Source organism: Columba livia, chromosome 33, assembly GCF_036013475.1.
Source record: "Columba livia isolate bColLiv1 breed racing homer chromosome 33, bColLiv1.pat.W.v2, whole genome shotgun sequence".
NCBI lineage: Eukaryota > Metazoa > Chordata > Aves > Columbiformes > Columbidae > Columba > Columba livia.
Window position 1 is genome coordinate 197,103 of NC_088634.1, and position 21,017 is coordinate 218,119.

Genomic DNA, 21,017 nt, shown 5'->3' on the forward strand with positions numbered 1-21,017 from the left:
GGGGAGGGACCCAGGAGTTCGGGGAGGGACCCAGGAGTCCGGGAAGGACCCAGGAGTTCGGGAGGGACCCAGGAGTCCAGGAGGGACCCAGGAGTTCGGGAGGGACCCAGGAGTTCGGACACGTGTTGACAGGAACCGTTTTATTGAGCTGCGATTAAACACGTGCCCCATTGTGGGGGGGGAGGGGACACTGGGGGGGGGTTTGGGGACACTTAGTGGGGGGGGGAGGGGACACCGGGGTCACCCTGGGGACACCGTTGTCCCCTCCCCCCCCATCCCCCATTCCCCCCCCCCCGGGATATATATATATATATTCATATTTATAATTGCAGTGGTCCTCGTCACCCCCCCACCCAAAAAAAAAAGCGCCACCCCCACCCATGGGTGCTGCCCCCCCCCCTCCCCCCCCCCCCCTTCCCTCAGCACCCATTTTTGGGGTGAAACGAGGCATTTCTGGCAGTGGGGGCCCCACCACCCCCCCCCAAAAAGGGAGGGGGGGTGGGGGGGGGGATGGGGGGGTTTTGGGGACCCCCCCCCCCCCCCCGTTTTAGTCGTCGATACAAATCACCTCCCCCCCCCGCGGTTCTTTCTTCTCGGGGCCTTCGGCCTCGCGCTCCCGTTTCACCAGCACCGGGGGGGGCCCGTTGGCGGCGGCTGCGGGGGAGGGGGGGGAAGGGACCCAGGCGTCCGGGAGAAAGGGGGGGGGTCAGGTACTGAACACCTGAACCCCCCCCATAGACACCCAGGGACCCAGGCGTCCGGGAACCCCAAAAAGGGACCCAGGCGTCCGGGACCCTAAAAAGGGACCCAGGCATCCGGGGACCCCTACCCCCCCCCAAAAAGGGACCCAGGCGTCCGGGACCCTAAAAAGGGACCCAGGCATCCGGGGACCCCTACCCCCCCCCAAAAAGGGACCCAGGCATCCGGGATCCCCAAAAAGGGACCCAGGTGTCCGGGACCCTAAAAAGGGATCCAGGCATCGGGGGACCCCTACCCAACCCCATAAAGGGACCCAGGAGTCCGGGAACCCCAAAAAGGGACCCAGGCGTCCGGGATCCCCAAAAAGGGACCCAGGCATCCAGGGACCCCTACCCCCCCCCAAAAAGGGACCCAGGCGTCCGGGATCCCCAAAAAGGGACCCAGGCGTCCGGGATCCCCAAAAACGGACCCAGGCGTCCGGGACCCCAAAAAGGGACCCAGGCATCCGGGGACCCCTACCCCCCCCCATAAAGGGACCCAGGAGTCCGGGAACCCCAAAAAGGGACCCAGGCGTCCGGGACCCTAAAAAGGGACCCAGGCATCCGGGGACCCCTACCCCCCCCCAAAAAGGGACCCAGGCATCGGGGGACCCCTACCCAACCCCATAAAGGGACCCAGGAGTCCGGGAACCCCAAAAAGGGACCCAGGCGTCCGGGGGGGGTCAGGTACTGAACCTCTGAATCCCCCCCCCATTGACACCCACACCCAGGGACCCAGGCGTCCGGGAAGCCCAAAAAGGGACCCAGGCATCCGGGACCACCCCGAATGGGACCCAGGTGTCCCCCCAACCCGTGATCCCCGGTGTCTGCGTCCCCCCCCTCAAAAAATGGACCCAGGCGTCCGGGACTCCCATCCATAGACCCAAGTGTCCAGGACCCCCCAAAAGGACCCAGGTGTCCCCTCCACCCAAGGACCCAGGCGTCCGGGAACCCCAAAGGGAGCCAGGCGTGCCCCCCACCCATGGACCCAGGCGTCCGGGAACCCCAAAGGGACCCAGGCATGACCCCCACCCATGGACCCAGGCGTCCGGGAACCCCAAAGGGAGCCAGGCGTGCCCCCCACCCATGGACCCAGGCGTCCGGGAACCCCAAAGGGACCCAGGCGTGCCCCCCACCCATGGACCCAGGCGTCCGGGCGCTCACCGGTGATGAAGGACCCTGGTGGCATTTGGCTGTAGTTGGCGCCCCCGGGGGGGAGGGGTCCGGCCGGGGGGGTCCCAAAGGTGCCCCCGTAACTTTGGGGGGTGGCGTAAGGACCCGGCGGGAACGTCTGGGGTGGGGGGGGGGACATGGGGGTCACCTCCTGTCCCCACTGTCACCTCCCCCAGGGCCACATTGTCCCCAAGTCAGAGCGATGGCCGGGGGAAGGAACCCCCCCATTGACACCCCACCCAGGGACCCAGGCATCCGGGAAGCCCCAAAAGGGACCCAGGAGTACCCCCACCCAGGGACCCAGGCATCCGGGAACCCCCAAAAGGGACCCAGGAGTCCCCCCCCACCCAGGGACCCAGGCATCCGGGAACCCCCAAAAGGGACCCAGGAGTCCCCACACCCAGGGACCCAGGCGTCCAGGAACCCCCAAAAGGGACCCAGGAGTCCCCCCCCACCCAGGGACCCAGGCGTCCGGGAACCCCCAAAAGGGACCCAGGAGTGCCCCCCACCCAGGGACCCAGGCGTCCGGGAACCCCCAAAAGGGACCCAGACACCCAGGGAATCCCAGAAAAGTGACCCAGGTGTCCCCCTGACCCGGGGACCCAGGTATCCTGGGACCCCCAAAAAGGGACCCAGGAATGCCCCACCTAAGAACCCAGGTGTCTGGAACCCCCCCAAAAAGGGACCCAGATGTGTCCCCCCCCCCCCATGGACCCAGGCGTCCGAGTGCCCCCTCCCAGACTATCCCCAAGTCCCAGTGAATAGTGGCCCCATATCCCAACAATGTCCCCAAATCCCACCAATGTCCCCAAGTCCCTCTGATGTCCCCAAGTCCCTGTGATGTCCCCAAAGCCACGAATCCCCCAAGTCCCATCCATGTCCCCAGGGCCACAATGTCCCCAATGTCCCCCAGGGCTGGGATGTCCCCAGGTCCCAATGATGTCCCCAGGTCCCAGTGATGTCCCCAAGTCCCATCAAGGTCCCCAGGGCCACAATTCGGCCAGGGCTGGGATGTCCCCAGGTCCCAGTGATGTCCCCAAGTCCCATCAGGGTCCCCAGGGCCACAATTGGGCCAGGGCTGGGATGTCCCCAAGTCCCTGTGATGTCCCCAAAGCCACGAATGCCCCAAGTCCCATCCATGTCCCCAGGGCCACAATGTCCCCAATGTCCCCCAGGGCTGGGATGTCCCCAGGTCCCAGTGATGTCCCCAAGTCCCATCAATGTCCCCAGGGCCACATTGTCCCCAATGTCCCCCAGGGCTGGGATGTCCCCAAGTCCCTGTGATGTCCCCAAGTCCCTGTGATGTCCCCAAAGCCACGAATCCCCCAAGTCCCATCCATGTCCCCAGGGCCACAATGTCCCCAATGTCCCCCAGGGCTGGGATGTCCCCAGGTCCCAGTGATGTCCCCAAGTCCCATCAAGGTCCCCAGGGCCAGAACTGGGCCAGGGCTGGGATGTCCCCAAGTCCCTGTGATGTCCCCAAAGCCACGAATCCCCCAAGTCCCATCCACGTCCCCAGGGCCACAATGTCCCCAATGTCCCCCAGGGCTGGGATGTCCCCAGGTCCCAGTGATGTCCCCAAGTCCCATCAAGGTCCCCAGGGCCAGAACTGGGCCAGGGCTGGGATGTCCCCAAGTCCCAGTGATGTCCCCAAAGCCACGAATCCCCCAAGTCCCATCAATGTCCCCAGGGCCACAATGTCCCCAATGTCCCCCAGGGCTGGGATGTCCCCAGGTCCCAGTGATGTCCCCAAGTCCCATCAATGTCCCCAGGGCCACAATGTCCCCAATGTCCCCCAGGGCTGGGATGTCCCCAGGTCCCAGTGATGTCCCCAAGTCCCATCAATGTCCCCAGGGCCACAATGTCCCCAATGTCCCCCAGCGCCGGGGTGTCCCCAGGTCCCAACGATGTCCCCAAGTCCCAATGACGTCCCCAAGTCCCAATGACATTCCCAAGTCCCAGTGATGTCCCCAAAGCCACGAATCCCCCAAGTCCCATCCATGTCCCCAGGGCCACAATGTCCCCAATGTCCCCCAGCGCCGGGGTGTCCCCAGGTCCCCGCGCGGGTGACTCACGGGCGGGGGGTGGCTCTCGGTGCCCTTGCTGGCCAGGCGGCTGAGGATGCTGCGCTCGGACATCTGCAGGCGGGCGGCGATGGGCGGGATGCGCGACAGCGTGGCCGGCAGGCGCGTCACGTCCGCCTTCATGTCGCTCAGCAGCTCCTCCAGCTGGTTCAGCACTGGAGAAAGGGGGCGGGGAGACACAAAAAGGGGCCGGGGGGGGCCCGTCAGCACCGGGGGACCCTCCTGAGCCTACTCATAGGTTACTCATAGGTTACTCATAGGTTACTCGGAGCTTAATTGGGGCTTATTTGGGTTCTATGGAGCAGGGAAGGGTTGGGACATCAACAGGGAGCTGTCCTGAGCCTACTCATATGTTACTCATACATTACTCATAGGTTACTCGGAGCTAAATTGGAGCTTACTGGGGTTCTATGGAGCAGGGAAGGGTTGGGAAATCAACAGGGAGCTGTCCCGAGCCTACTCATACGTTACTCATACATTACTCATAGGCTACTCGGAGCTAAATTGGAGCTTACTCAGGCTCTACAGAGCAGGGAAGGGTTGGGAAACCAATGGGGAGCCCTCCCGAGTCTACTCACAGGTTACTCATAGGTTACTTGGAGGTTAATTGGAGCTTATTCAGGCAATGCGGAGCGGGGAGGGGGTTGGGAAATCAATGAGGAGCCATCCTGAGCCTACTCACAGATTACTCAGAGCTTACTCATAGGTTACTCAGAGCCTATCTGGGCTATGGGGAGTGGGGAGAGGGTGGGATGCTCAATGGGGAACCATCCCTGGGGTTGCTCATGGGTTACTCATAGGCTGCTCATAGGTTACGCAGAGCTTACTCAGAAGCTCCGCGGGCTATGGGGAACGGGGAGGGGGTGGGGAAGCAATGGGGAGTCCTCTCGCACCTACTCGCAGGTTACTCAGAGGCTACTCAGGCTACGGGGAGCAGGGAAGGGAGAGGGAGGGGAAGGGGAAGCCTGAGGAGCTACTCAAGGGTTACTCCACCTACACACTGGGGGGTGTTTGACCCACTCTGGGATCCTCCTGACGCCCCCAGGGCTACTCGTCCGAGCCCATTTACTCAGGGTTTACTCTCTAGACACAGCAGAGATACTTCAGGTTTACTCCGGGGATACTCTGGGTTTACTCCTCACAATCTGGGGACACTCGGGGGTCGCTCCGGCGCTACAACTGGTGACGCCGTTCAATGCACCGGAGCTACTCGGGGTTTACTCATCAAACCCACCAGAGCTACTCGGGGGAGACACACAGGAGGACGCTGGGAAAACCGCGGGTCCTACTCCGGGGATACTCCATTCCTTCTCCCACTCCCAGCATGCACCGGGGCTGCTCCCACCGTCCTCCTTCCTCCCTACTCGGGGTTGGGGTCGGGAAGCGCCCGCGATGCAGCAGCGACTTACTCGGGGTTTACGCGACAGATACTCAGCGGACACAGCGCAAGCGCAAAGCGACAGAGGCCCCCGGCGCCCCCTGGAGCCCCGAGCTGCGCCCGCCTCCCTCTGGGCTGACACTGAGCTTACTCAGAGGCCACTCACAGCTTACTCAGAGGTTACTCAGAGCTTATTCAGAAGCTACAGGGGAGCGGGAGTGGGGGCTAATCAATGGGGAGCCATCCTGTGAATACACACAGGTTACTCTGAGCTTACTCAGAGGCTACTCACAGGTTACTTGGGGGTTACTCAGAGGTTACTCAGAGCTCATTCAGAAGCTACAGGGAGTGGGGCGGGGTCAATGGGGCACCGTCCCATGCCTACTCAGAGGTTACTCTGAGGCTACTCAGAGGTTACTCAGAGCTTATCCAGAACCTACAGGGAGTGGGCATGTTGGTTACTCAATGGGGGCTGTCCTGGGCCTACTCAGAGCTTACTCCGAGGTTACTCCGAGGTTACTCCGAGGTTACTCACACCCCCAAAACCCCCTCAGGGACCTCCGGCCGCTTCCCCGCCACCCCCAGCGCCCTTTAAGACCCCCCCAAAAGCCAAAAAAAAAAGCCCCCAAACCAAAAAAAAGGCCACGCAAAAGGATACACGGGGAGGCGGTTGGGAGGGCGAACCCCACTTTAATTGCATAAAGGGGGGTACAGAGGCAGCCGAGGGCGCTACAGGAGGGGGCGGCCGCGCCGGGGCCGGCGCCCCCGCCTCTTACCCTTGTGTAGGACGGCGTTCGCGGGTTTGTTGCCCGCCAGCGACTCCTTGGACAAGTGCTGGTGGCTCTCGGCCAGGCACTCGACCTCGGCGAAGCGCGAGTTGAGCGCCATGGCGGGGTGGCCGGGGTCCTGCGTCATGTTCAGGTAGGCGGCGCGGCGGAGCTGCTCCTCGATCACCAGCGCCTGCTCCAGGAGCTGCGGGGACAACGGGGACAGTGTGGGGGACGTGGGGACAAAGGGGGATGCAGGGGACGCGGGGGGAGGGCGGCTTGTGGAGGTCGCGGGGGGGAAGTTGAAGAAAAGGGACCCAGGCGCGGGACGTGCAAACCCTCGTGAAAATGCTTGTGCAACCGCTGTGTGAACCCTCGTGCAAACCCTCGTGCAAACCCTCGTGAAAATGCTTGTGCAACCGCTGTGTGAACCCTCGTGCAAACCCTCATGCAATCCCCCATGAAAATCCTTGTGCAAACCCTCGTGCAAACCCTCGTGCAAACCCTCGTGAAAATGCTTGTGCAACCGCTGTGTGAACCCTCGTGCAAACCCTCGTGCAATCCCCCATGAAAATCCTTGTGCAAACCCTCGTGCAAACCCCCGTGCAAGCCCTCGTGCGAACCCCTAGTGCAAGCCCTCGTGCGAACCCTCGTGCGAACCCTCGTGCGAACCCTCGCGCGAACCCTCGCGCGAACCCTCATGAAAATGCTTGTGCAACCGCTGTGTGAACCCTCGTGCAAACCCCCGTGCGAACCCTCGTGCGAACCCTCGTGCGAACCCTCGTGCGAGCCCTCGTGCAAGCCCTTGTGCAAACCCTCGTGTGAACCCCTCATGAAAATGCTTGTGCAACCGCTGTGCGAACCCTCGTGCGAACCCCTCATGCAAACCCTCGTGTAAACCCTCGTGCGAACCCTCGTGCGAACCCCCGTGCGAACCCCTCGTGCAAACCCTCATGCGAGCCCTCGTGCGAACCTTCGTGCGAACCCTCGTGCGAACCCCTCATGCAAACCCTCGTGTAAACCCTCGTGCGAACCCTCGTGCGAACCCCCGTGCGAACCCCTCGTGCAAACCCTCATGCGAGCCCTCGTGCGAACCTTCGTGCGAACCCTCGTGCGAACCCTTGTGTGAACCCTCGTGCGAACCCTCGTGCAATCCCCCATAAAAATCCTTGTGCAAGCCCTCGTGCGAACCCCTAGTGCAAACCCTCATGAAAATGCTTGTGCAACCGCTGTGCGAACCCTCGTGCGAACCCCCGTGCGAACCCTCGTGCAAACCCTCGTGCAAGCCCTCGTGCAAGCCCTTGTGCGAACCCTCGTGCAAACCCTCGTGCAAGCCCTCGTGCAAGCCCTTGTGCGAACCCTCGTGCGAACCATCGTGCAAACCCTCGTGCAAACCCTCGTGTGAACCCCTCGTGCGAGCCCTCGTGCGAACCCCTTGTGCGAACCCCTCGTGCGAACCCTCGTGCAAACCCCTTGTGCAAACCCTTGTGCAACCCCTCATGAAAATGCTTGTGCAACCGCTGTGTGAACCCTCGTGCGAACCCTCGTGCAAACCCTCATGCGAGCCCTCGTTCAAGCCCTCGTGTAAGCCCTTGTGCGAACCCTCGTGCGAACCCTCGTGCAAACCCCTCGTGCAAACCCTCGTGTGAACCCCTCATGAAAATGCTTGTGCAACCGCTGTGCGAACCCTCGTGCGAACCCTCGTGCGAACCCTCGTGTGAACCCTCGTGTGAACCCTCGTGCAAACCCTCGTGCAAACCCTCGTGTGAACCCTCGTGCAAACCCTCGTGCGAACCCTCGTGCGAACCCCTCATGCAAACCCTTGTGTGAACCCCTCGTGCAAACCCTCGTGTAAACCCTCGTGCGAACCCTCGTGCGAGCCCTCGTGCGAACCCTCGTGCGAACCCCTCGTGCAAACCCTCGTGCAAACCCCTCGTGCAACCCCTCATGAAAATGCTTGTGCAACCGCTGTGCGAACCCTCGTGCAAACCCTTGTGTAAACCCTTGTGCGAACCCTCGTGCGAGCCCTCGTGCGAACCCTCGTGCGAACCCTTGTGCAAGCCCTCGTGCAAGCCCTCGTGCAAGCCCTCGTGCAAACCCTCGTGCGAACCCTCGTGCGAGCCCTCGTGCGAACCCTCGTGCGAACCCTCATGCAAACCCTCGTGTGAACCCTCATGCAAACCCTCGTGCGAACCCTCGTGCGAACCCTCGTGCAAACCCTCGTGCGAACCCTCGTGCAAACCCTCGTGCAAGCCCTCGTGCGAACCCTCGTGCGCTCACCTTGAACCTCCGCGCCAGGAACTTGTTCTTCATCTCCAGGAAGTTCCCCTTGGCGGCCTCGCCCTTGAACGGCTCGTTGAGCAGCGCGAAGGCGCCGTCGTTCTGCACGTCCGTCCAGCGCGCGTACCCGTGACTGACAGCTAAGGAACGTCACTGTCACCGCTGCCACCGCCGCTGTGTCCCCAGTGTCCCCAACGTCACCATAAACAAGGGTTCAGGGGGACCCAGGCGTCCGGGAGGGACCCAGGAGTTCGGGCACGGACCCTATGTCCCCAGCGTCCCCCATAGCCAGCACACAGACCCGTGACTGACAGCTAAGGAACGTCATTGTCACCGCTGCCACCGCCGCTGTGTCCCCAGTGTCCCCAACGTCACCATAAACAAGGGTTCAGGGGGACCCAGGCGTCCGGGAGGGACCCAGGAGTTCGGGAGGGACCCAGCAGTCCGGGCAGGGATCCAATGTCCCCAACATCCCTGTACCCGTGGCTGAGCACTAAAGAACATCATTGTCACCAGTGTCACTGTCACTGTGTCCCCAACATCCCCATAACCAAGAGTTCAGGGGGACCCAGGCGTCCGGGAGGGACCCAGGAGTTCGGGCACAGACCCTATGTCCCCAGCATCCCCCATACCCAGCACACGGACCCGTGACTGAGCACTAAGGAATGTCATTGTCACCTGTGTCACTGTCACCATGTCCCCAACATCCCCATAACCAAGGGTTCATGGGGACCCAGGCGTCCGGGAGGGACCCAGGAGTTCGGGAGGGACCCAGGAGTCTGGGAGGGATCCAATGTCCCCAACATCCCTGTACCCGTGGCTGAGCACTAAGGAACATCATTGTCACCAGTGTCACTGTCACTGTGTCCCCAACATCCCCATAAACAAGAGTTCAGGGGGACCCAGGCGTCCGGGAGGGACCCAGGAGTTCGGGTGCAGACCCTATGTCCCCAGTGTCCCCCATAGCCAGCACACAGACCCGTGACTGACAGCTAAGGAACGTCATTGTCACCTGTGTCACCGCCGCTGTGTCCCCAGTGTCCCCAGCGTCCCCATAAACAAGAGTTCAGGGGGACCCAGGCGTCCGGGAGGGACCCAGGAGTTCGGGAGGGACCCAGGAGTCTGGGAGGGATCCAATGTCCCCAACATCCCTGTACCCGTGGCTGAGCACTAAGGAATGTCATTGTCACCTGTGTCACTGTCACCATGTCCCCAACATCCCCATAACCAAGAGTTCAGGGGGACCCAGGCGTCCGGGAGGGACCCAGGAGTTCGGGCACAGACCCTATGTCCCCAGCATCCCCCATACCCAGCACACGGACCCGTGACTGAGCACTAAGGAATGTCATTGTCACCTGTGTCACTGTCACCATGTCCCCAACATCCCCATAACCAAGGGTTCATGGGGACCCAGGCGTCCGGGAGGGACCCAGGAGTTCGGGAGGGACCCAGGAGTCTGGGAGGGATCCAATGTCCCCAACATCCCTGTACCCGTGGCTGAGCACTAAGGAACATCATTGTCACCAGTGTCACTGTCACTGTGTCCCCAACATCCCCATAAACAAGAGTTCAGGGGGACCCAGGCGTCCGGGAGGGACCCAGGAGTTCGGGTGCAGACCCTATGTCCCCAGTGTCCCCCATAGCCAGCACACAGACCCGTGACTGACAGCTAAGGAACGTCATTGTCACCTGTGTCACCGCCGCTGTGTCCCCAGTGTCCCCAGCGTCCCCATAAACAAGAGTTCAGGGGGACCCAGGCGTCCGGGAGGGACCCAGGAGTTCGGGAGGGACCCAGGAGTCTGGGAGGGATCCAATGTCCCCAACATCCCTGTACCCGTGGCTGAGCACTAAGGAATGTCATTGTCACCTGTGTCACTGTCACCATGTCCCCAACATCCCCATAACCAAGAGTTCAGGGGGACCCAGGCGTCCGGGAGGGACCCAGGAGTTCGGGCGCGGACCCTATGTCCCCTGCGTCCCCCATACCCAGCACACGGACCCGTGACTGAGCACTAAGGAATGTCATTGTCACCTGTGTCATTGTCACCATGTCCCCAACATCCCCATAACCAAGGGTTCAGGGGGACCCAGGCGTCCGGGAGGGACCCAGGAGTTCGGGAGGGACCCAGGAGTCCGGGCAGGGATCCAATGTCCCCAACATCCCTGTACCCGTGACTGAGCACTAAAGAACATCATTGTCACCAGTGTCACTGTCACTGTGTCCCCAACATCCCCATAAACAAGAGTTCAGGGGGACCCAGGCGTCCGGGAGGGACCCAGGAGTTCGGGCGCAGACCCTATGTCCCCAGCGTCCCCCATACCCAGCACACGGACCCGTGACTGACAGCTAAGGAACGTCATTGTCACCTGTGTCACTGTCACCATGTCCCCAACATCCCCATAAACAAGGGTTCATGGGGACCCAGGCGTCCGGGAGGGACCCAGGAGTTCGGGAGGGACCCAGGAGTCTGGGCGGGATCCAATGTCCCCAACATCCCTGTACCCGTGGCTGAGCACTAAGGAACATCATTGTCACCAGTGTCACCAGTGTCACTGTCACTGTGTCCCCAACATCCCCGTAAACAAGGGTTCAGGGGGACCCAGGCGTCCGGGAGGGACCCAGGAGTTCGGGCGCGGACCCTATGTCCCCAGTGTCCCCCATAGCCAGCACACGGACCCGCGACTGAGCACTAAGGAATGTCATTGTCACCTGTGTCACTGTCACCATGTCCCCAACATCCCCATAACCAAGAGTTCAGGGGGACCCAGGCGTCCGGGAGGGACCCAGGCGTTCAGGAGGGACCCAGGAGTCCGGGCAGGGATCCAATGTCCCCAACATCCCTGTACCCGTGGCTGAGCACTAAAGAACATCATTGTCACCAGTGTCACTGTCACTGTGTCCCCAACATCCCCATAAACAAGAGTTCAGGGGGACCCAGGCGTCCGGGAGGGACCCAGGAGTTCGGGAGGGACCCAGGAGTCTGGGAGGGATCCAATGTCCCCAACATCCATGTACCCGTGGCTGAGCACTAAAGAACATCATTGTCACCAGTGTCACCAGTGTCACTGTCACTGTGTCCCCAACGTCCCCGTAAACAAGGGTTCAGGGGGACCCAGGCGTCCGGGAGGGACCCAGGAGTTCGGGTGCAGACCCTGTGTCCCCAGCGTCCCCCATACCCAGCACACGGACCCGTGACTGACAGCTAAGGAATGTCATTGTCACCTGTGTCACTGTCACCATGTCCCCAACATCCCCATAAACAAGAGTTCAGGGGGACCCAGGCGTCCGGGAGGGACCCAGGAGTTCGGGCGCGGACCCAGGAGTCTGGGAGGGATCCAATGTCCCCAACATCCCTGTACCCGTGGCTGAGCACTAAAGAACATCATTGTCACCAGTGTCACCAGTGTCACTGTCATTGTGTCCCCAACATCCCCATAACCAAGAGTTCAGGGGGACCCAGGCGTCCGGGAGGGACCCAGGAGTTCGGGAGGGACCCAGGAGTCCGGGCAGGGATCCGATGTCCCCAACATCCCTTGTACCCATGGCTGAGCACTAAGGATCGTTATTGTCACCAGCGTCACCACCACTGTGTCCCCAGTGTCCCCAGTGTTCCCCTCACCCCCATAACCAAGGGTTCAAGGGGACCCAGGCATCCGGGGGGGACCCAGGAGTTCGGGAGGGACCCAGGAGTTCGGGAGGGACCCAGGAGTTCAGGAGGGACCCAGGAGTCCAGGAGGGACACAGGAGACTGGGAAGGACCCAGGCGTTTGGAAGGGGACCCAGGCATCCGGGAGGGACTCAGTACTCCGGGGGGGGACCCAGGCATCCGGGGAGGGGACCCAGGAGCCTGGGAGGGACCCAGGCGTCCTGGGGGGGGGGACCCAGGCGTTCGGGCGGATACAGGACGATCCCGGCCAGCAGCCAATAGTCGTGGCGCCGGTGCCAGATCTCGTTGAGCTTCCCCGAGGAGATGGCGGCTCGTTCCTCGTTCTGCCACAGCGTGTGCAGCTCTGTGGGGGTTTTTGGGGGGGGGAACGTCAGGAGGGGGTGGGGACCCCCCCAAAGCGTCCCCCGCCCCGGCCCCCCCGCGTCCCGCTCACCCGTGAAGCCGCCGTCCGCGATGTTGAACATGAACCGCGGCTTCTCGGGCCGCTCGTCCCGCCGGCCGTTGGCGCGCGGCTCCGCTTTGGGCTCCTTCTCGGCTTTGGGGTCCTCTGCGCGGGGGGTCGGTTTGGGGGGATCAGTGATATGTTGGTACTCCCCCCGCCTCAGACCCCCCCAAACCACCCCCGGACCCCTCCAGGAAGCCGGAAGCCATTGGGAGCTATTGGCAGCCACCAGTAGGCTTCAGAGTGAACGCCACAAAATTAAGAGCCCATTGCTCCATGTGTGCCCCTTTGGATAAGCCCCGCCCCCTCTGCTTTGGCCACACCCCCACAAGAAGACAAAAGCCATTGGGAGCCTTTGGAAGCCATTGGCAGCCACCAGTAGGCTTCAGAGTGAACGCCACAAAATTAAGAGCCCGTTGCTCCATGTGTGCCCCTTTGGTTAAGCCCCGCCCCCTCTGCTTTGGCCACACTCCCACAAGAAGACAAAAGCCATTGGGAGCCATTGGCAGCCATTGGTAGCTGTTGGAAGCCATCAGTAGGCTTCAGAGTGAACGCACCACAATTAAGAGCCCATCACTCCAGGTGCATCCCTTTGGTTAAGCCCCGCCCCTTGTGGCTTGGCCACGCCCCCGGGTGCCCCAGGCCCCACCCCCAGACTAAGCCCCACCCCCCAGCACCTCGTTTTGGGTCCGTGTCCCCCCCTGGTCGCTCTCTGGGTTCGTCCTCAGGGGGTTTCTCGTCACCTTTGTCGGGTCCCTTGTCAGGATCTATGGGGGAGGACGAGGACATTTGGGGGTCCCCCGGACGCCTGGGTCCCCCCCGGATGCCTGGGTCCCCGCGGGGCAGGGGAGCGGCTGACCTGGCGGGTCCCCTTCGGCCTCGGGGTTCGCGGGTCCCTCGTCGTCCCCCTTGTGCGGCCCCTCGGCCTCGCTGGTGGCGCTTGGGGACGGCGGCGCCTCGGGGACAGGAGCCTGGGGGGACACGGTGGGGTCAGCCCGGATGCCTGGGTCCTGCCCCGGACACCTGGGTCCTCCCCCGGACACCTGGGTCCCCCCCTGGACGCCTGGGTTCCAACCCTGGACGCCTGGGTCCCTCCCGGACGCCTGGGTCCCCCCTGGGGTGACACTGACAAACACGGGGGACAATGAGGGAGAGGAGAGGAGGTGGGGACAATGGGGACGGGATGGGGACAGGGACGAGACAGATTTGGGGACAAAAACATGACTGGGGACAGGGACAGAGATGATGGAGATGGGGACAGTGTTGGGGACGTTGTTGGGGACACTATCGGGGACACTTGGGGACACTGTGGGTTCACCTCGTCACCCACCTCAGTCTCCATCTTCTCGGTCCCTTTGGGCTCCTTGTCGTCCCTGCTGTCACCGTCGTCCCTGTCGGGGGGCGGCCCCGGAGGGTCCCCCCGGTCGCTGGGGGCTGGAGTGGCTGGGACAGGGGACACATCAAACATGGCCCCATGTCCCCATATATGTCCCCCTGTCCCCATTGTCCCCATATGTCAGTGACCCCCAGGGTCCTAGAGCTCCCCAGTGACCCAAGTCATATCCCCCATCCCCATGTCCCCCTGTTCCCATGTCCCCACGTCCCCCTGTACCCAAATCCCTGCCCCCATATCCCCCTGCCCCCATATCCCCCTGTCCCCATGTCCCCCTGTCCCCATGTCTCCCTGTCACCAAATCCCTGTCCCCATATCCCCATGTCCCTCTGTCCCCAAATCCCCCGTCCCCATGTCCCCATGTCCCCATGTCCCCCTGTCCCCTGTCCCCCCGTCCCCATGTCCCCCTGTCCCCTGTCCCCATGTCCCCCGTCCCCATGTCCCCATATCCCCCTGTCCCCATGTCCCTCTGTCCCCAAATCCCCCGTCCCCATGTCCCCATGTCCCCCTGTCCCCCTGTCCCCCCGTCCCCATGTCCCCATGTTCCCTGTCCCCATGTCCCCCCGTCCCCATGTCCCTGTCCCCATGTCCCCATATCCCCCTGTCCCCATATCCCCTGTCCCCCTGTCCCCCCGTCCCCATGTCCCCCTGTCCCCCATATCCCCCCGTCCCCATGTCCCCCTGTCCCCATATTCCCCCTGTCCCCCTGTCCCACATATCCCCTGTCCCCATGTCCCCCCGTCTCCATGTCCCCATGTTCCTGTCCCCATGTCCCCATGGTCCCCATATCCCCATGTCCCCCTGTCCCCCTGTCCCCATATCCCCCTGTCCCCCATATCCCCTGTCCCCATGTCCCCCTGTCCCCGTACCGGGTGTGGGGGGCCGTGGGCTGGGGGGGCCGCTGTGTTCGGGGCTGGGGGGGCCGGTTCGTGCCGGGGACGACGCGCGGGACGAGCGTTTGGACTCCGGGCGCGACTCGGGCGGCAGCTCCGGGAGGCTCCAGCGCCCGTTGATGTGCTCGAACTCCTGCACCTGCGGACCCAGGCGTTCGGGAGGGACCCAGGAATTTGGGAGGGACCCAGGCGTTCGGGGGGGGACCCAGGCGTTCGGGGGGGGACCCAGGTATTCGGGGGGGGACCCAGGTATTCGGGGGGGGACCCAGGAGTTCAGGAGGGACGCAGGAGTTTGGGAGGGACCCAGGAGATCGGGGGGGGACGCAGGAGTTCGGGGGGGACGCAGGAGTTTGGGGGGACCCAGGAGTTCAGGAGGGACCCAGGAGTTCGGGAGGGACCCAGGCGTTTGGGGGAACCAGAAGTTTGGGAGGGACCCAGAAGTTGGGAGGGACCCAGAAGTTCAGGGGGGACCCTGGAGTTCGGGGGGGACCCTGGAGTTCGGGGGGGACCCAGGTATCCAAAGAGCCTCAGGCATCCAGGGGAACTCAAGAACTTGGGGGAACTCAGGAATTCGGGGGGAACCCAAGTGTCTGTGTAGGGACCCAGGTATCCAGGGAGGGACCCAGGTATCCGGGGAGGGACCCAGGTATCCGGGGAGGGACCCAGGCGTCCGGGGAGGGACCCAGGCGTCCGGGGGCGTGGTACCTTTTTCTTGACGAGGGACATGACCCCGATGCGGGTCAGGACCTGCTGGCGCGACAGCCCCTCGCGTGGGACCCCGTCTGCGAAGGTCTCGGAGCCATCAGCCCCCGGTTCACACAGGTGACGCATGAACAGGGACACGTAGGCCCTGGGGACACCGACCGACACTGTCACTGTCACTCCCCGAACGCCTGGGTCCCTCCCCGGACTCCTGGGTCCCCACTGAACTCCTGGTTCCCCCGCCCCCCCCAAAACTCCCATGTCCTTCCAGCACACCTGGATCCCATTCCCAGTGTCCCTTATCCCCATAGATCCCACCCCCAGGGTCCTTGTCCCCAGTGTCCCCTGTCCCCAAGGTCCATTCTCCCCATAGAACGTGTCCCCATCCCCTCTGTCCCCAATGTCCCCAACACCCCAATGTCCCCATTGCCCATAATGTCCTCAACGTCCCTGATGTCCCCAACATCCCGTGTCCCCCATGTTCCAAATGTCCCCATATCCCCCTGTCCCCATGTCCCTATCCCAATGTCCCAATGTCCCCATATTCCCATGTCCCTCTGTCCCAGTGCCATCAGCCATCCCCATGTCACCGCGCCGTGTCCTGGTTGTGCCGGTTCCAGCCGGAGCCGCCATCGCTCTGGCGTCCCCTGTGCCGGAGCTCGACCCCCCGAGGGGACATTGGGGACACCCGGGGGTCACTGTGCGTCGGGGCGAGGGGGACACGGGGGCTCGGCCGCTCCCCAGGAACCCGATGGGGACGGCGCTCGGCTGAGTAAGGGCTCATCATGTGGCACGGTGGGGACAGGGGACATCGTGGGGACACCGTGGGGACATCACGGAGATATGGGGATATGACTTGGGTCACTGGGAGGGCTTTAGGACCCTGGGGGTCACTCAGGGTCACTGGTGGGGCTTTAGGACCCTGGGGGTCACTGGGAGGGCTTTAGGACCCTGGGGGTCACTCAGGGTCACTGGGGGGGTTTTAGGACCCTGGGGGTCACTGGGGGGGCTTTAGGACCCTGGGGGTCACTCAGGGTCACTGGGGGGGTTTTAGGACCCTGGGGGTCACTGGGATATGGGGACATGGGCATATGGGGACACCATGGGGACACAGGACAATGGGACACACACATGGGCACCCCCCATCTTGCCCCAGCCATCCCTAATGTGACCACCTGTCCTCAGTGTCCCCACCTGTCCTGGTGTCCCAATGTCCCCAACGCCCCCAATGTCCCAAATGTCCCCATTGACCCCAATATCCCCAACGCCCTCATTGCCCCCAATGACCCCCCATGTCCCTAACGCCTCCAATATCCCCAATGCTCCCAATGACCCCAATGCCCCCAACGTCCCTGATGCCTCCAATGTCCCCATTGCCCCCAGTGACCCCAATGTCCCCAAGGCCCCCAATGTCCCCAAGGTCCCCAGTGTCCCTGTTGTCACCCACTTGAACTCCTTCTCGCTCTTCCCCCGCAGATCCCGCACCAACCACTGGGACGTGAAGGCGTCTTGGGGCGGCATCCCCCAGCGCATCACGGCGTTGAGGAACGCCTTGCGCTGCCGGGTGTTGAACCCCAACACCTGCGGGGACACGAGGGGACAAGGGGGACACGGTGTGACATGGGGTGACACCCCCAGTGTTGAAGAACACCTTGCGCTGCCGGGTATTGAACCCCAACACTTGGGGGGACAGGGGGACTAGGGGGCAGGGGGGGGGTCACAGTGATATGGGGACATGGGGACATGACTCAGGGCCAGTGGGGGGGCTCTAGGACCCTGGGAGCATCTCCAGGTCACTCAGGGTCACTGGGACATGGGGATATGGGGACACGGAGACATAGGGACAGGGGATATGGGGGACATGGGGACAGGGGGATATGGGAGATATGGGGATATAGGGACAGGGGGACATAGGGACAGGGGCACATAGGGACAGGGGGACATAGGGACAGGGGGACATAGGGACAGAAGTCACCTCAATGTTGCCCCCCACGCGGGCCAGCAGTGGGGGGAGGGGTTTGTCCTTCTCGTTGCGCAGCTGCCGCTTGGACTGACGGCGGCCTGGGGGGAGGGGCAGAGTCAGCACCCATTTCCCCCCCCATCCCTCCCGAACCCATTCCCTATCATCCCCCACCCATCCCCCACCCTGACCCCCCACCCAGCACCTGTCCCCCCCATCCTGAAACCCCCCCAGCACCCACCCCCCCCCGCCCCCCACCCAAGATGGGGGAGGGGGCTTGGGGACACCAGGGGACATGGAGGGGACACAATGGGGACGTGGGGGGACTCAGGGACACATGGAGGGACATATACCGGGGCATATATGGGGACATGGGGATGTGACTCAGGGTCACTGGGGGGCTCTAGGACCCTGGGGGTCACTCAGGGTCACTGGGGGGACTCTAGGACCCTGGGGATCACTCAGGGTCACTGGGGGGGACTCTAGGACCCTGGGGGTCACTGAGTGTCGCTGGGGGGCTCTAGGACCGTGGGGGTTATTTGGGGTCACTGGGGGGACTCGAGGACCCTGGGGGTCACTGGGGGGACTCGAGGACCCTGGGGGTCACTCAGGGTCACTGGGGGGGACTCTAGGACCCTGGGGGTCACTCAGGGTCACTGGAGGGGGCTCTAGGACCCTGGGGATCATTCAGGGTCACTGGGGGGGACTCTAGGACCCTGGGGGTCACTCGGGGTCACTGGGGGGCTCTAGGACCCTGGGGGTCACTCAGGGTCACTGGGGGGACTCTAGGACCCTGGGGATCATTCAGGGTCACTGGGGGGGACTCTAGGACCCTGGGGGTCACTCGGGGTCACTGGGGGGCTCTAGGACCCTGGGGGTCACTCGGGGTCACTGGGGGGACTCTAGGACCCTGGGGATCATTCAGGGTCACTGGGGGGGACTCTAGGACCCTGGGGGTCACTCAGGGTCACTGGGGGGGACTCTAGGACCCTGGGGGTCACTCAGGGTCACTGGGGGGGACTCTAGGACCCTGGGGATCACTCAGGGTCACTGGGGGGACTCTAGGACCCTGGGGGTCACTGGGGGGCTCTAGGACCCTGGGAGCACCTGGGGGTTACTTGGGGTCACTGGGACATGGGAACATGGGGACAGGGGGACATGGGGACACGGGTGACACAGTGACACGGGTGACACAGTGACACGGGTGACACAGTGACACGGGTGACACGGGGACAGGGTTTCCCGCTGGCACTGACCCTCGGGCCGCTCGTCAAAATCCTCGTCCTCCTCCTCGGATCCCACCGAGTACTCGGACTGGTTGTCTGGGGAGAGCAGCGCGGGCTCCCGGTCACACCAGTTCGGACCAGTGCCTCCCAGTGCCCCCCCAGAGCCTCCCAGTCCCTCCCAGTGCCCACCCTGTGCCTCTCAGTCCCTCCCAGTGCCCACCCTGGTCCTACTGGGCAGCATCATTGTCATTGACCCACCTGTGCAGCCTCTTCCCCTTGACCAGGTTCTTCACCAGTCCCTCCCAGTCTCCCCCAGTACCTCTTAATGCCTCTCAGTGTCTCCCAGTCCCTCCCAGTTCATCCCAGTGCCCTCCCAGTTTGTCCCAGTCCCTCCCAGTACACACAATGGTCCTCCTGGGCGGCCTCATTGTCATTGATCCCCCTGTGCAGCCTCTTCCCCTCGACCAGGTTCTTCACCAGTCCCTCCCAGTCCCTTCCTAATGCTTCCCAGTCCCTACCAGTGTCTCCCAGTTCATCCCAGTGCCTCCCAGTTCATCCCAGTCCCTTCCAGTGCCCACCTTGGTCCTCCTGGGCAGTGTCGTTGTAATTGACCTACTTGTGGACACACTTGCCCAGGTTCTTCACCAGTCCCTCCCAGTTCATCCCAGTGCCCTCCCAGTTCATCCCAGTGTCTCCCAGTTCATCCCAGTGCCCTCCCAGTGCCCACCTTGGTCCTCCTGGGTGGCCTCATTGTAGTTGATCTGCTTGTGGAACCTCTTCCCCTTAACCAGGTTCTGCACCATTGCCCTCCCAGTCCCTTCCTAATCCCTCCCAGTTCACCCCAGTGCCTCCCAGTTCATCCCAGTGCCTCCCAGTTCATCCCAGTGCCCACCTTGGTCCTCCTGGGTATCATCATTGCAGTTGACCCACCTGTGAAACTCTTGACCACGTTCTGCACCAGTGACTCCCAGTGCCTCCCAATTGCTCCCAGTTCATCCCAGTGCCTCCCAGTCCCTTCTTAATCCCTCCCAGTTCATCCCAGTGCCTCCCAGTTCATCCCAGTGCCTCCCAGTTCATCCCAGTGCCTCCCAGTTCATCCCAGTGCCCACCTTGGTCCTCCTGGGTATCATCATTGCAGTTGACCCACCTGTGAAACTCTTGACCACGTTCTGCACCAGTGACTCCCAGTGCCTCCCAATCGCTCCCAGTTCACCCCAGTGCCTCCCAGTTCACCCCAGTGCCTCCCAGTTCATCCCAGTGCCCACCTTGGTCCTCCTGGGTATCATCATTGCAGTTGACCCACCTGTGAAACTCTTGACCACGTTCTGCACCTAGTGCCTCCCAATTGCTCCCAGTTCATCCCAGTGCCTCCCAGTCCCTTCTTAATCCCTCCCAGTTCATCCCATTGCCTCCCAGTTCATCCCAGTGCCTCCCAGTTCATCCCAGTGCCCACCTTGGTCCTCCTGGGCGGCGTCGTTGTAGTTGACCTGCTTGCGGACCCTCTTGCCCTTGCCCAGGTTGCGGGCCAGGTCCTCCTGCTGCTGCTCGTAGTGGTGCCGCAGCAGCTTCTCCCAGTAGTCGGGGTCCACGTTCTCCTCCTGCTTGATGATCTCGCGCTCGATCTCCTCGATCTGCAGACACACGGACACGGTGGGACAGGGGGACATGGGGACAGGGGGATATGGGGACAGGGGGACACCAAGAGGTGGCTCCAGTGCCAGCAGAGCCATGGTTGCCATCTCCATCAGGTTCATCACCCCATCGCCTTCATCATCTCCATCATTCCCATCTTCATCATCTCCATCCTCACCATCTCCATCATCCTCATCGTCTCCATCATCCCCATCCTCATCATCCCCATCTTCATCATCTTCATCATCTCCATCATCATCCCCATCTTCATCATCTCCATCATCCCCATCCTCATCATCTCCACCCTCATATCTCCACCACCTTCATCATCCCCATCTCTGCCTTCATCGTCCTCATCATTTCCATCATCATCTCCATCCTCATCATCTCCATCATCCTCATCATCCCCATCCTCATCACCTTCATCATCCCCATCCTCATCACCTTCATCATCCCCATCTCCATCATGTCCATCTCTACCTTCATTGTCCTCATCATCCCCATCATCCCCATCTTCATCTCATCATCATCATCTCCATCATCCTCATCATCCCCATCCTCATCACCTTCATCATCCCCATCTCCATCATGTCCATCTCTACCTTCATTGTCCTCATCATCTCCATCATCCCCATCCTCATCCCATCACCACCATCTCCATCCTCATCATCTCCATCCTCAT

General features: G+C 62.5%; 1 protein-coding gene across 1 annotated transcript in view; it reads right to left on the reverse strand.

The window, feature by feature from the left end:
• Positions 1-416: 416 nt before the first annotated feature.
• The window catches only part of CHD3 (chromodomain helicase DNA binding protein 3), a 45,875-nt gene continuing 25,274 nt past the window's right edge, over positions 417-21,017 (reverse strand). The window contains 16 exon segments of the mRNA XM_065044196.1: positions 417-654; positions 1,902-2,028; positions 3,986-4,149; positions 6,149-6,344; positions 8,420-8,552; positions 12,322-12,430; positions 12,521-12,634; positions 13,207-13,296; positions 13,389-13,500; positions 13,860-13,972; positions 14,792-14,954; positions 15,521-15,665; positions 16,965-17,098; positions 17,493-17,578; positions 18,734-18,799; positions 20,157-20,334. Of these exon segments, the coding sequence (XP_064900268.1) occupies positions 548-654; positions 1,902-2,028; positions 3,986-4,149; positions 6,149-6,344; positions 8,420-8,552; positions 12,322-12,430; positions 12,521-12,634; positions 13,207-13,296; positions 13,389-13,500; positions 13,860-13,972; positions 14,792-14,954; positions 15,521-15,665; positions 16,965-17,098; positions 17,493-17,578; positions 18,734-18,799; positions 20,157-20,334 (2,037 nt within the window). The 3' untranslated portion in view covers positions 417-547.